This window comes from Atractosteus spatula, chromosome 1, assembly GCF_055471065.1.
Source record: "Atractosteus spatula isolate fAtrSpa1 chromosome 1, fAtrSpa1.hap1, whole genome shotgun sequence".
Classification (NCBI taxonomy): domain Eukaryota; kingdom Metazoa; phylum Chordata; class Actinopteri; order Semionotiformes; family Lepisosteidae; genus Atractosteus; species Atractosteus spatula.
In genome coordinates, this window is record NC_142706.1 from 48,186,884 (window position 1) to 48,201,499 (window position 14,616).

Below are 14,616 nucleotides of genomic sequence, written 5' to 3' on the forward strand. Positions count from 1 at the left end.
TTACAGTAAATCTGCCAAGATTTGCAAATTGGCTCCCATTTAAGCAACAGTAGCCAAGTCCATGAAACCAGCACTTGTAATCCCATATCATTTTCCACCAGTTCCACTTGGTTGCCATGATTGACATTATCAAAATCTGCTTTGAAGTTTAGAAGGGAAGAATATTAATTGTCCAGAGTCAGAAGCCATCAGTAGATCATTAACTAGTTTAATAAAGGCTGGTTCAGTCTACCTCCTAGCTGGAAATGTTCAAATAGCTCATTAGATATGAGATAAGGTTGTAATTAAGCTGCCACTGGCCATCCCAAAATGTTTGTGAAGAAAGGCTGATTGTAAATAGTACAGAAGTTACGTATTTGAGAGTCCAGGTCATCTACAGATACAGTATAAGACCAGGTGACTAATTGATGAATTAGTAACAAGTGGGTAAAGGGCAGAAAAGTTAGATGTGGAGTAATACGGTCCAGAACACAAGTAGAACATTTCATAAATAGAATCAACAGCAGCAAAATATGAGAAGCATCTGTGCATGTATATGTGGGTATAAGTATCATAATCGCATAAATAACCAGAAACTGGTTATTATTAGTGCGTGATTTGTTCAGAAAGACTTTCATAAATGTGCTACACTATCCAGTAGAGGGAGAAAAACCCGACTTACTAACTAGCTCAATAATTTTATTGGTGATGGATAAAAATGTTTGTAAGTTACTGTAACCTCATTCAATAAGATTGGACTAGAAAGAGAATGTTGCCATATTTAGGGCTATTGATGTTATGAATTAGCCTGTAAGTGAACGGTCAGCCCTGTCTTCCTCCACTAATGCTCAAGATGTCATCCTGCTGCTTTAGTAACTCAATTTATTTGTGTTTGTGTTATTTTATAATAGTTCAACTATCAAAAACACATCAGGGTCTCATTGCAGAAAGGAATCCTTCAGCAAAAGAAAGATAGCTGTACTAAATGCATTTTTGTGTTCTTCTCCACCAAACTAGTAGAATTTATCAAATTCAGTCTATGAAAGGTCATAATAATCTTAGTTTTAGGACAGGAGGAGAATCAAAGAAGGAGGAGTATAGAAGGCTGAAGTATAACTCACGTCTAGTAGGAATGTATTGTAGTCAGAAATATCCAGCTCAAATGCTTGTAGGTTAAAAATACCAGCACTACCAGAGTTTTCCAGGTCTTATATACAGTGACACTTATGTGTTCAGAAGTTGGGAAATTGGGTATATGTATATAACCAAGTCAATCTAAAGTGGCTATGGTATCAACATTATCTGAGTATTTGGGATAATCCAGATGTACAGTGGCTTTCAGAAGTATTCATTCTACTTGGATGTTTATTGTGTTCCGAATCGTATTGTATTTAGTGGGAGTCTTTTTCCATTTGTCAACACAAAACATCTATAATGTCAGAGTGAAAACAAAATTCATCAGAACCTCCAAAATCATCATGAAGAAATATACTTGGATTACACAAAGTGGAGTTAGTAGATTTGAGAACTCAGGTACAAATCTTATGGTGTGGCAACCCAGAAACACCAGAACTGTATCGTTTTGTACTGAAAACTAAGGATTCAAATGGTGTAACGTTCCACACAGGAACATCTTTAAGAATAACTTAAATGGCTTATATATGCTCTAATGTTTCTCATCTTGTGTTTTAGTTTATGCTGCCTTCATGTAATAACCCATAGTTGTCTACTATTAATGTAATTTTCTAGGTAATTTTCTGTAATTTGCCTGGCATCTTTTACAGTGTTTGTAAATCCTATTTTCTTAGTGTTTTCTTTGTTTTGGCTAGTATACGTACTATAGTGTAGCAATCTAATGAAGATCATTGATATAAATGAGGAAAAGAAGTGGTCCTAATACAGATCCCTGTGGTACTCTAATATTTACATCACTCCATTTAAAAAATCATTCCTTCCTTTCTGTAGCTTCTGCTTAATATTTATTAATCAGCTCTAAATCCAAAATGAATCTATACCTCTATAATCTATATTTAAAGAATGTTTAACTTACGTGAGAATGCATTTCAGGTCAGTCCAGGGTTAGGATTACAAGAACCATTAAATTTTGAGTCCATTTATGCTTCTTGTTCCATTTGAAATGATGAAATTTAGAACGTTTATCCATTGAAATGTGTTTTCCTAACGCTTTTAATTTGATCCACTTTTGTAGTAGCGTTCCTTTAGTGTGTAATACAATCTAAGTGGCCAAATCTCTCTGGAAAAATAAAATTGAAGATGGGGAACAAAGTATCATTGTTCTTAAAGTTCACTTGGGCCCTGTAATACAGCGATGAGCTTAGTAAATGTCTAAGTACAGTGAGAATGCTGACCCTGATCTTAGCTGGGTTTTAATCTGAACTAGAGGTCTTCTACCAGACCTGAGCCCGACGGGGCCCGACAAAGTATCGGGTCTCGGGCCGGGTTTGGGTTGGTTTTTCACGTACAACTTCAGGCCCGGGCCAGGTTCGGGTTTGTTTTCTAATAAGTGAAAATGAATTATTATTTTCTGTTTTAAATATATTTTTATTAGGAGAAATCCGTAACTCGTTTTGCTAGCTCACTCGCATTGTAAAACCACGTCTGTGAAAATCCTTCTTCGTGTGCGCATGTGTGTCTACTCGTTTTGAGAGGAAAAGAGAGTGAACGATTTCTGGTTTGGGTCGGGTTTGGGTTTCAAATTTGGCAGTATCATTCGGGTTCGGTCGGGCCGGGTCTCTAGGTCTCGTGTATGGGTCGGGTTCGGGCTTCAATTTCATGCCCGTGTAGACCTTTAATCTGAACTATTCTGTCCCTGAAGTGCTCCGTTCATCTGAGCCGAAATCACTCAAATCCTTTTACAAAAACTCTTGTAAATTTATCTTCTTTAATAATGTGTCTTCTTAAGGTACATTTTCAGTTGTTAAAATGACTATTTTAGGCCAGTCCCAGGTTAGGGTTTCAGCAGTCATGCAATTTTGACTGCATTTATTCTTCTTGTTCCACCTTAAATGACAAAATTGAGAGAGTATAACCAATCGAATGGGTTTTCTTAACACTTTTAATTTGATCTAACTTTGTAAAATATAGTAGTACCCTAACTGTGCAGTACAATGTAATCGTGCCTAAAACTTTCATATCCATTCTTAACAGCGCTTGTGAATTGATATTCTCAATTAATGTATCTTCTTTAGGCACATTTTCAGTTAGTTGAAAGATGGTGTTAAAATGGTATTTAAACTTAACTTTTACATAACCCCTTTGCCATACAAATCATCCTCTAGTTTAGTTTTTTTTATTGTTTCTATAACCTAATTTGTGATAGAACTGAGACTTAATTTTCTACAAGTGGTTTGTTTTTGTTGCTCTTTTTAATGTATGGGTGCTACATTAGCAATCTTCCTGTCAATAAATATTAACCTTTACCTTGATTGTGTGGAAGAATTTGGTTAATGGACTTGGAATAACATATCTTGTTTCCTTAAATACAATTAGTTGAATAATATCAGGCCCTGGAGGTTTGTTTAACATCATTGCTTCTTCTGCCTGTAACATGTTTGTCTCTTTTGTGCTTATACTACATTATATAATATTAGACTTTTTCTTTGCTAAGCCTCGGGGATTTTGCTTTAATTTCTGTCATATCTTAGAGGGTGATTAAATTAGGTTTTGAAATTGCAAAAAAAACATTTTATTTGTAATCAGGAGGTTTCTTTATTTGTGACCAGAGACTAACATAGACTGTTTTTCTTTTCTCCAGAAATTTAAAGACCAGGTTGTCATCATTCTGTGGAGCTATACCCTGAATAAGGTTAGTGTTTCTAAAAGAGAAATATATGATTTCCAAGAGGAATTACTTATGATTCCACCCACAACAATTCTGTGAAATGGTCATTAGGAAGTCTATGGAAAGGGACAGATATAGACTGTTAAATGTGACATTGTAATAATTTTACCAAATAGTTTTATTCCGGTCTTTTCTCTGTTATATCTTGCCTTAAGACTGATATGGGGTTTCTTTATGGTATTTGTGTGTTTATAAGTGGGGGAAAAAAGTCCTAGCAACGTCTCTGGTGACTGTCAGTGTAGGACATTCTACTCTTACGAGTTGTAGCCCACTGTGGAGCTTGGATCCTGTGTGGAATGGCTCTGCAGATGGGTGGGTTGGAGGTGCAGTACAGGAATAATTACTGTGAGAGAAAAACATAAAGCAACAGTTTAGCATATATAAATAGGTTGGGTAGAAAATTAAAAGCAAAAGAAAACTATTCCTTTTTGTCCCTCCTATGGGCATTTTTAAAAGTAACACAAGGTGGTTAAAAGTGAGGTGGCAAAGGAATGGTTTGTGTTTCAGGATCCTCTGATAGCAAGCTGTGGTTATAGAGCCCTCTCTAATTTCCCAGAGGGAGTACATACGATATTACATCTACCGGAACAGGTAAGAGTTTTATGGGAATGTGGTGCTTTGTCATTATGATAGCTAGTGCAATCAATGGAGATGCACTTCAGTGTTCCTGCTGCAAGTGATACAGAGGGAAAAACAAAGAAAATTAGCAATGGTGTGCTGACCTTTATGTGTGACACATTGTAGAAAATGCATAGAAAAAAAGAACTACATACTATCAAAAATACTCATGGACAAAATTGGTAAGGAATTACTTTAATGTACAGTAAATTGATTTCTTTAGAATCTAGTGAAGTATAATATTTTGTAGATGCAAAAAAAGAGCACATTGGTAACTTTGAAGTAACTATAGTCTAGTAAAATCTCAGCCAGGGGCTGAGTAATATGCGAGTTCTAGCAGTAAGCATATTTTTTACATAAAGAACAATGCAGTAATAGGTTGCATTTTATTATTCCTAGACCTGGGACCAGCAGGCTTTTTCATTAGCTCAGTAATCATATCTTCATAAAGCCTCATAATTTTTTTTCATGTTGATGATACTGGCATTAATAGGTATACCCTTGAGGCCCATGCAATGAAAACAGCTTATTAGTGTATAATTTTGCAATGTATGATGCATGCATTACCAAAGCAACCTGTCTGTGTTGCCGTAGTTACCACATATAGCTCATTGGAGTATTATCAATTTAAAATCCACACTTGATTACTAAATTTTTCAATTATTTTTATGAATGATTTTCCTAAAAGGGCAAAATAAGAAATTATTGCATTTTCTTCAAAAGCTTAAATCACTTCTTGCTAAAGTAGACATAGATGCGGCAATCTTAACAAGTTTATTATACCAAAAGGACATTTTTAGATTTGTAAACAAGGGTATTTTAATCTGCTTTGTCATGCCTTTGCAGTTATTCAACCAATAAATGTTTTTACAACAAATGCTTAATAAAGTGAATTTCTATGTCTGAAGCCTATATATCCTTTTACTTTTTTGTTTTCTAGAGCTGTTGAAACAATAAAGAACAAATGTTCATATGTTTTCTTTGACTATTTTTGATATTTATTAGAGGGAGCAAAAGCAAAACAGGGAAGAGGGTAGAGGTGAAATACTGAATATCTACACTCCTGATGCATTTGTTTTTTGTGTTGTGTGATGGCTGCTGTAATACTACATGAACTGACTTGCTGTTGCTGGCTTCAGGCCAGGCCACCAGTGAAGACTCCAGACAGTGAGGAAGAGATAAATGAGGATGAGGAGAAGGAGGAGGATCTCTCTGTACCAGGCGCTTCCTACATCAAACTTTTGGCTCTCACGCCACCTGCCGTGTTACCTGGTATGTACACTGAAGAAAAAGCATCGTCTTATTGTCTTCAGCTCTTTGGCAGTTACCCAGTATTTTGTTTACTCCAGTGTGAGAGTAAAAGCGATTCTTTGCAAGAGTGGCTTTGAATTTGATTTTTCAGTGTAGTGTAATATAAAAGCGTGTTTTGGATGTATTTTTGTTCAGCAGTGATTCATGCTGAGATTGTAGTTTGACACATCAGTGACAGCCTTTAGATATAACTCCCCTTTTTTTGCATACTATACACAGTAGGTCATGCTGTTGATCACCTTTTGCTAAATGTTGCCTCTAATGCTGTTATTCCTAATGTGGCATAAACTATGGAAACATGCTTAAAGGGTTCATGTACCAATTGATAAATTGCTGAAGCAGTGATAACATGTTTATCAAGGCAATGCCACTTCCTCTGGGTGCCAAGAATGGCTTAGCAAGTAATGGCTTTAGTTTGCAATTCTTGCACGGCAAGAAAACACGTCTGTTCACTTTTCATGCAAAACCGCTGTCCATTAATATTATTTGGTCTTATTATGAGGTTTACATATTGCCATTTTGTAGGTTTAGAAAATTGAAGTTAGTGTGAAAGTAGTACAGAAACATACTTAATGGGCTTGTTATATTGGAACTTAGCAAGTTTATCCTTGACAAGTGGTTGGCACTATACACTAGGGAAAAATGTGTACTGTATTTATCTTATGTTCTTTTAAAAAAATCTTCTTTTCATAACATTTTAAATGAGCATCCCCAAGCATTTTAAAGTAACACTCAAAGTACTTAACTTGAAGTGAGGTATTCATTTTTTATTAGCTGTAATTTAATTCCTAGATTTAAGTTTATTCAGCTTGCAGAAATAAATCATCAAAGTGATTCAAATACTAAGAGACAATTATCAAGTTGTACCAAACTTCTGAATATTGATGTCACCTGGTACTTTTTGCAGAATTGTATACTATAGAGAAATTATTTACTAGAATCAGATTCAGTCATTAGAATATAGTATAAACTATTTACTATCAGAACAGTATCAGAGCACACAAAAACCATACTGATGTGTACCATCCCTTGACTCTTTATGACTTAATACCTGCTGTTCTTCACACTTAAAGCCTCTTACACTAGCTAAGGTTACTATCCAAATAATAAGTTAGTGGTTACTTAATAAATGTGTTTCATGAGTTCGCAAGTCTGTTTTCCTGTGTTTCAAAACTTACTTAGAAACACATATGGTTCAAACCTGACAGGCATATTAAATGTAATGGTAGATCATAATTGCTGCAGATAGTTGATTGACTTTCAGCAACTTGGCCCAGCCAAGACATGCGTTTCTTGGCTGATTGTTCCTGCGCTGGCTGTAGTTATTTCACCCCCGGCCGGTCTTGTCAGCACTGCAATTAATTCAGACAAAGGGATCATTCAACCTCATCAGCAAGAGCGGTTCAGACCATTTGTCTCCATGCCAGAAGCCCTTGATATCCCTAAATCAGAGCTTCCTGACCCAACACTGATCCTGAGGTCAGCTTTGACTGGCACAATTAATTGTCTTTACTGAGGATCTTAACTTTGAACTTGCAGGAACTAGTCCTTCCTTGCTGCTTGCAGACATAGTTGGAAAAAATCAAAGGTTTCCAACAGTTTTGTTTTCTTTTTTTTTAATGCTTGTGTGTTCGTTAGCAGGGACATAAAAGATTTTCTTTCTCAGAAGTACTTTAATTTCTGCATAAGTATGATTGTTCCAAAACAACACAGTGACTTCCTTTTAGAATTAATTTATTGGTCTTTGTTGCTTGAGGGCATCTTGTATCATATTGAAGCTAAATTTTGTTTTCTGACAGGGAACAGTTTTATTAATAATATTGTATACATTAATTTAATAATTGTATTTAATGTAAATTTTAACTAAGCAAGGGTTTTGCAATCAATAAAAATACACAGTATATAATTTGTTCATTCAATGTCCTTGTTTTACATAATTGAAGATTGCCTTCAAAATTTGTTGCTTTAAATACTATAAAGTAAACATAACTTAAAGTTAATTTTTTTCATAGTTTTTTCCTAAACGCCTGTAATAGTTCAAATCAAATGTGTTTTCCACATTACCAAAGTTTTTCATTAAGTGCCACTAATGCAAAGCTTCTGTGGGTGGACAAGTATGAATGACTGTCAACAGTCTAAATTCTTTTTACATTAATTCCACAAGTAAATACTTTTTAATTTTTATCATAAAAGAAACAGCATAGTTGTGTATCTTTTGATTTATAAACCTCATTTGGCTTTTTTCCACTGGAATAAATAGCATTTATTGTATCATTAAAACCTCTTAGTGTATTACTCATAGTAGTTCAGTGGCCTAACATCTTATTTACCAGTTACTCTGTTACAAATGATCAGTATAAAATTAGCATCAAAGCTGGATAAGCATCAATTTATGGTATTAGCCAGAAAAATCTTGGTCAGTGCTATGGAACTATTTAAAGGATTTTCAGTCTGTCTCTTTTTTTGTTGATATTTGCATAATTTAACAAAAATATCTGTGAAATTTACCTGTACCTTTCTTTCTGATATTACTCACCACCTTTTTCCTCTTCAAAACAAAAACGCAATAATGCAGTTATGGAGTATAATTGTTCCTACTGATATTTTAAAGGCATCTGATTTGAAGAGATTTTTCACTTTTATCTTTGTAATTTTATATTCACTGTTGTTTGCCGCCTGTATGAAATGAAGCATACCCACAACTGTTGGCGTTATGTTTAATAATCATACATTTTAATGTGTAAAGTTTACAGGTTTGGAATGTTTTTCTTCTTTTGTCTGTCTACTGTTTATTTTTCTAAGCACTCTAGGCGAACAGTAAAAAAGGTGAAGGATTTGAAGGACAAAATGCGAATGAAATTGTATATTTTTGTTTTCGTGCATAGCCTTAGAAGTATTTCTCACGTCACTGGTGAGACAGGAGATGGTGGAGATGCCACGCGGAGTGTACCACTCTGCTCTGAGAGGGGCGGCCTCGCGCTCGGACCTGGGAAAAACAGTCGCGGGGATTCCTGGCTTCATACTGAAAACATATGAAAAGAACAAGCAGCCTGGGCTAAAACCTGGCCTTGCAGGTTAGTTAGTTTCCTTTTTGCTTTCACTTACTCTTTAGAGCAACAAAATCATATGAAATTGAATTGCCTGCATTTGGCTCATTGAATCATTTTTGGCTTCTCCACTTAACAAAGAATGCACCTAACATTTGTGTTTTACTTAAATGTTAGTCTTTGGCTCTAATACCTAAAGCTGTAAATCAAAATGAAAGACTTTATAAATGCATAACAATACATAGACAACAGTTTATCTTATACAAAATGGAATGTCCTTTTCTGTTTTGACCTCAAGATATGTAATCATAATGCTTTAATGTCTTTGATCTGGTTTTATAGTATATACATTTTTTCTTCTCCTAAATAAGAAACTAGTAAGTGCACTGATAGTTCTTGACTGCGTATTATAATATTTGGTGTTCTTTACACAACAGAATGCTCACTGATGAACTGTAGTGCAAGGACACTGTATGTTTGTAAATGCATAATCTTGTTAGTGTTTTGAATGTCCTGGTTTCTTCAAAATACAATTTTTAAATTGCACTTGGTGGTATGACAAAGATTGAGTTGTGTGCTTTCTTTGACAAGCAGCAGATGTTATCCAGTGGTGTAAAATCAATAAACTTGCTATGCTATATTATGTAGGTTTTCCCCACAAAGTGTGCAATCATTTGATTTTGTTACAAATCATTATTTTGAAGTGTTCCTTAGCCTCACATACTTAAGTTTACTGTTTTCTTTTATGCTTCACTGATGTCATATATTGGCTGTAAAAGTGCCTAGAGCTGATTATATTTTTGATTAATTCAAATATAATCTTAAAATCTTATTAAATTTTTGAATAATTCAAATATAATCTTAAAATTGGTTTTCTTGCTCATTGTTATGGACTTTGATCAAAATTGTAACTGCACATTGGATTAAAAATTCACAAGTTCTACAATTTAATTTACAAGATTTAATTTTATACTGCATATACTGATCAAAAACAACAAATTTACAATTAGGATAATGAAAATCTTTTTTGAAGCAGGTGAACTAATATTTTTTTAAAAGACACTAAATCGGTAAATTCTTTATGTTTATTAGCATTTTTCATCAAGCACATTGATCGATAGAGGGGCTGTTATGAAAGTCAGAAGCTATTAGAAATACAAAGCTGTACATGTGGAATGCATGCTTTACATGAAATTTTACAAACAAAAGGAAACCATCAGTTCATCTAGGTTATTTGAGAGTAGCAGCTGAATGATTGAAGGATTTCACCCAGACATTTTTTGAGAAAAGCCATGCTATCAGCTTCAACAACCTTGCTAGCTTCTTCCATACTTCCTCAACACTTTGCACCAGATTGAAGATGCTATTTTGTGAGATTGTCTCCTTCCTCTTGAAGAGACAACAGAACCTGTTTACTGGTCTCTGTGCCTTAGGTGCCACATGTAATCCCAGCTCATTTGACAGATATTCAAGTGGGCTCATGTCTGGAGAGTAGGGCATGCATGGTATAAGTGTCACATTTTCATGCAAAGAAACAGTTATTATGTAGGCAGCTTAAGGACGTTGAAATGTATCATATGGGGGCTTGCTTAAAACTAAAGGTCTTAGGTGTCCTTGCCTTGCTCTTATGTTTCAGCTGGTCTACTGCTATGCTACGACCTGCCCATTCAGACTGACAGAGATGGAAGGCCAATTAACCGTTTCCTTGTTAGTAGAGGACGCAGCTTTCAGCAGATGTTGGCAGCCCTTATTCATGAGGTATTTTATTTTTCACAAAAAAGTTTTTTTTTAGCTTTTTAACAATTTTCAGGCAATAGCATAATATATTTAATTTATGTCTATTTAATTTAATTGACTATGTAACTGACCATGTAACCGCATCCCTCACTTTCTTTTAATGTTTGTTTTTAACTAAACGAATTACTTGGAATTGCGATTTATACTGCAAGACAGATGTTTAAAAGTCAGATATAATGTTTTTTTTCTTAAACTTCACTAGTAAGAGAAAATCTTAAAATCTGTGTGCAAATAATATTTTAAATATTCTCAGTCAACCTTACTCCTGTCTGATGAATAAAGTGAATCGCTGAATATGTAAATGGTTATTCACAACATTTCCACGTTGCCACTTGAACCACTAAGACAGGTTTTTAGCCTCATACACAAAGCCGTCAACAAATGTGACAGTCATAGTCATGCCTTACGAATGTGGGAAAAGTGACCAAAACTTACTGTTCTCAAACCACCAATAATTCAGTACACAGTTTTGTGTCCATGTCGGCAGAAAAGTCAGTAAAGCATCCTGTGGTAATGGGTTGTGAAATCTTACAAGAAAAGCAATGAAACCTGAAGTTCTCCACTCAATCACTTCTAAGAGAGGAGCTTGTCGTAGAATCTTCATAAAGACACATACGGTATATTATCTGCTGTGTTTGTAAATGGAGAGAAAACATTTCACGTGATCAGTGCTGAGGTGGTCACGCGTAACCATGTTCATATGATGTAAAAGCCTTGAGAGACACAGCTATTAATGTCAAGCTTCCTTAATGATTATTTTTCGCAGGCGAGGGCACGTGGGAGATTATAGCTGTCTTCACATTTGGATTTTGAAATTTAGTTCAAAAATGAAAAAAATGAAAGCACTTAGTATTTTACAGTAATGCAATGGTCCACCCTGTTCAAGATTGTTTCAGAAAAAAGATGTAGAGGTGCTTTTCATTTATAGTATTGTGTAGTTCTGCTTAATTCAGTTCAATTGGTGTGTGCTCACATTTTGTCACATAGACTCGCGTTTTGATAAATATTCAATTTATCAATTTGAACATAGGAACGTTCAAGGGAAACAAGTCGAGGCCATCTAACTCATTTGGTTCTTAGTAATTAATTGATTTGAGGAAAAAAGTACATCTTCGACACAGTGGATGGGTAACGTTTTCCAGACTTCCATGATTCTTTTTCTTTGTGGATTTTATTTTAAATACATATAGTTTTAAATTTTAGAAAAAGATTAAAAGAACGTTACACAGACATACAGCTAGCAGCTATTTTATGTTTAGAAGCCTTTCAACATCATATTAGAGCCACATCTGGAGGTGAACAAGGGGAACTGTATAGAGTTCACCTACACACCTCAGGTATCACCTCTGCAGCTATAATTGAAAGTCTAAATTATGTAACAAAATGAACAGTAGGTTGCAAAAATATTGCTTTTGAAAAGTGTAATATTTCAAATACACTGTGTAGATTAAGAAAAGTTTATGTTCTCAAATCACAATTATAGGTAATATTATACAACTGATCAATAATATGAAAAAGAGCCAAATGTTATAGCCATATCAATAATAGACAGGTAGACTGTGGTGGCAAATGCATTCACTGAAAGCATTGGAAGTATAAAATACTCTATAAATATTGACAAAAGGTTTTTGCCAGAATGTAATCCCATAGCAAGGAAATGGAGAGAAATTGCAAGCACAGGAAATCCACAATTCTGTTAGGGTTTGCTCTTTGTTTCTGTGTTCAACTCCTGACAAAGATTTAAAGTTGTTTTGCTTTTTTCACCTGAAAATCTTGTGTCATCGTCCGAAGCAGTTTTAAGGTGTGGGCCAACAAAGCTGAGTTGAAGGGTTTGCCTCCCTTTATGCTGATGACAGCCTTAATTATCTAAGTCATGTTGATTTTTTACATATATTACCATTGGAAAATTGTTCCCAAGTTTCAGTACAGTACTTTGTTAACACAGCATCACATGCATTATATTAACATTGGTGGACAACATTATCACGAGACACTCCAATGCATCAATCAGACACAATGTAATAAGTTACCATTATTCTTTAGCCTTTGCCTGACAAGCCTATACTGTTACCTCCAACAGCTGAGCATGTGCTGCTTTCTGTGTCAATAAAAAAATGCACTGTCAATATTTTTTTCTGAAACACTTTCAGTGTATGCGGATGAGAAGAAAAGGAGCGTTTTGACAGTACTGCCTTTTTCCACAGTAATGCCAGTATGCCCTTTTCTATATTGTGAAAAAGCACAATGATGTGATAATGGTCTTTATCATCATGGTAAAACAGATGGTAACTTTTATGAATAACTCCCCTAGTGTTCTTTTTTTTACCCCTGACATGACTCATGCATTTTCATTCAAACAGCTCCCTTTAATGGCATACTTTGACTGGCAGCTTTGATAGTTATTTTCTCCTCTAGTTTTTGATATATAGCTTAAGACCATCAAAAGCGTAATTGAGAAAAATTACCTTAATTTTAACCACATTACTCTTCTAGACTTTTTTCAACTTGCAGAAAGCGTTCTTGGTTTATCAAGCACAGTAGGCTACACTTAGCTCTTTGTAAGGCAAATTGATGGGATGGAATTTATTAAGAGTAAAATCTGGATTATTTTTATATGGCTTCAACCACTAAGTCTTCCAATTTGTAGTATACTAGCTATATTCCCACATCTGTCTTCTTCAATCATTATTAGCAGACTTAATACTTAAGTGTCTGTTAGTATCCAGGTGTTAAAGCACTTGAAAATTCTTAAGATATAAAGAAAATATTGGCAAAAAGTACTTAAATTAAAGCATTGCTTTCTTTGTTTACACACATCATGCTTGAAATTAAATTTTTCACGACATTTGTTTCCACAGACATTAAATCATGCATGTTACTTAAATCATGTGGTATTTATTGTATTGGAGTGTAGACAAGGGCTAGTAAACAATTGCTTCATTATGATAGTAGCATTTCACGTTACCTCTTAGCTGGGGGGAGAGGAGCTTGGAAAAACCTGCCACATTTTAGAACATTTATTTTTTAGAATATTCATGATATTTTTTTTCATTTTTATTTTCGTTGTTTCTTATTTGAAGAGCTTGGAACGTTTTTTTTGCTTACTGACTTCTTCAGAGGTACGGTACATGGAAACATATTTTTAAGATCCCTCAGATCTTTCTTAACAGTCTGGTGGGGGGACAATGGCCCAAAAATATCTCATGCCTGTAACAAAAGTGCTTTATTTAAACCAGAGTCTGTATGACTGTACAATGGTTTGTGGTAAAACAGGATTATTTTTTATCAAACTCATTTAAATTATTACCTCTGAAGTACTTTTTATGGCAATAAATGTTTTGCCATTTATTTTAATGTTTGATGCATTTGATACATATATTTTGCAGTGCATTCATTCTGCATATTTATAATAAAAGTGAAATTGAACATCTTACAGTACTTGAACTGTCCTCGTAGTGTTCATGAATAATGGATGTTTTTCTTAAAACATATGGGAACAATGATGAATCCACAGCTCGACTTGTCTGGCTAAAAGGAAAAGCCTCTTCATTTCTTTTGGGACATTTCCAGAAACGCAGCCACAGGCCACAGTTGCTCACCCCCCCCCCCTTCTGCTTTTGTCCGTGTGCACTGGCCGTTGCAAGAAAATCAGAAACATGACAACATGCTGGTGTTCATGACCCCTGAACCACTTCGCACGTCTGGAGGAGATGGCCCACATAAAACAAAGTCCACTAATTGCTATTGCAGCTGAAAGTCATGCAAGCTGATTCCATTTAACATCCTTGAGATCAGCAAAGGGCATTATCATTCAGGACATCCCCTTTATTCGTAGAGTGTGAAACCTGGACATTAGCAGCATGTGGAAGTGCCACCCGGCCTTGTTCTTCGCATTCTGTGTTGTGCTTGCCCTAGTGCACAGGGACAAAGAAACTGTGCAACAAGTGAAGGAGCTGTCTAGTCCCACCTACTGGTGAATGCGCCTTTTTATCACTGGACAAA

At 35.0% G+C, this 14,616-nt stretch overlaps 1 protein-coding gene across 1 annotated transcript in view; it reads left to right on the forward strand.

Annotated features, from left to right (window-relative positions):
* Positions 1-14,616, forward strand: part of focad (focadhesin) — a 93,731-nt gene that overhangs the window by 42,619 nt on the left and 36,496 nt on the right. The window contains exons 17-21 of the mRNA XM_088913231.1: positions 3,755-3,805; positions 4,349-4,432; positions 5,599-5,731; positions 8,656-8,844; positions 10,454-10,575. Coding sequence (XP_088769357.1) covers positions 3,755-3,805; positions 4,349-4,432; positions 5,599-5,731; positions 8,656-8,844; positions 10,454-10,575 — 579 coding nt within the window. The remainder of the gene's footprint in view (positions 1-3,754; positions 3,806-4,348; positions 4,433-5,598; positions 5,732-8,655; positions 8,845-10,453; positions 10,576-14,616) is intronic.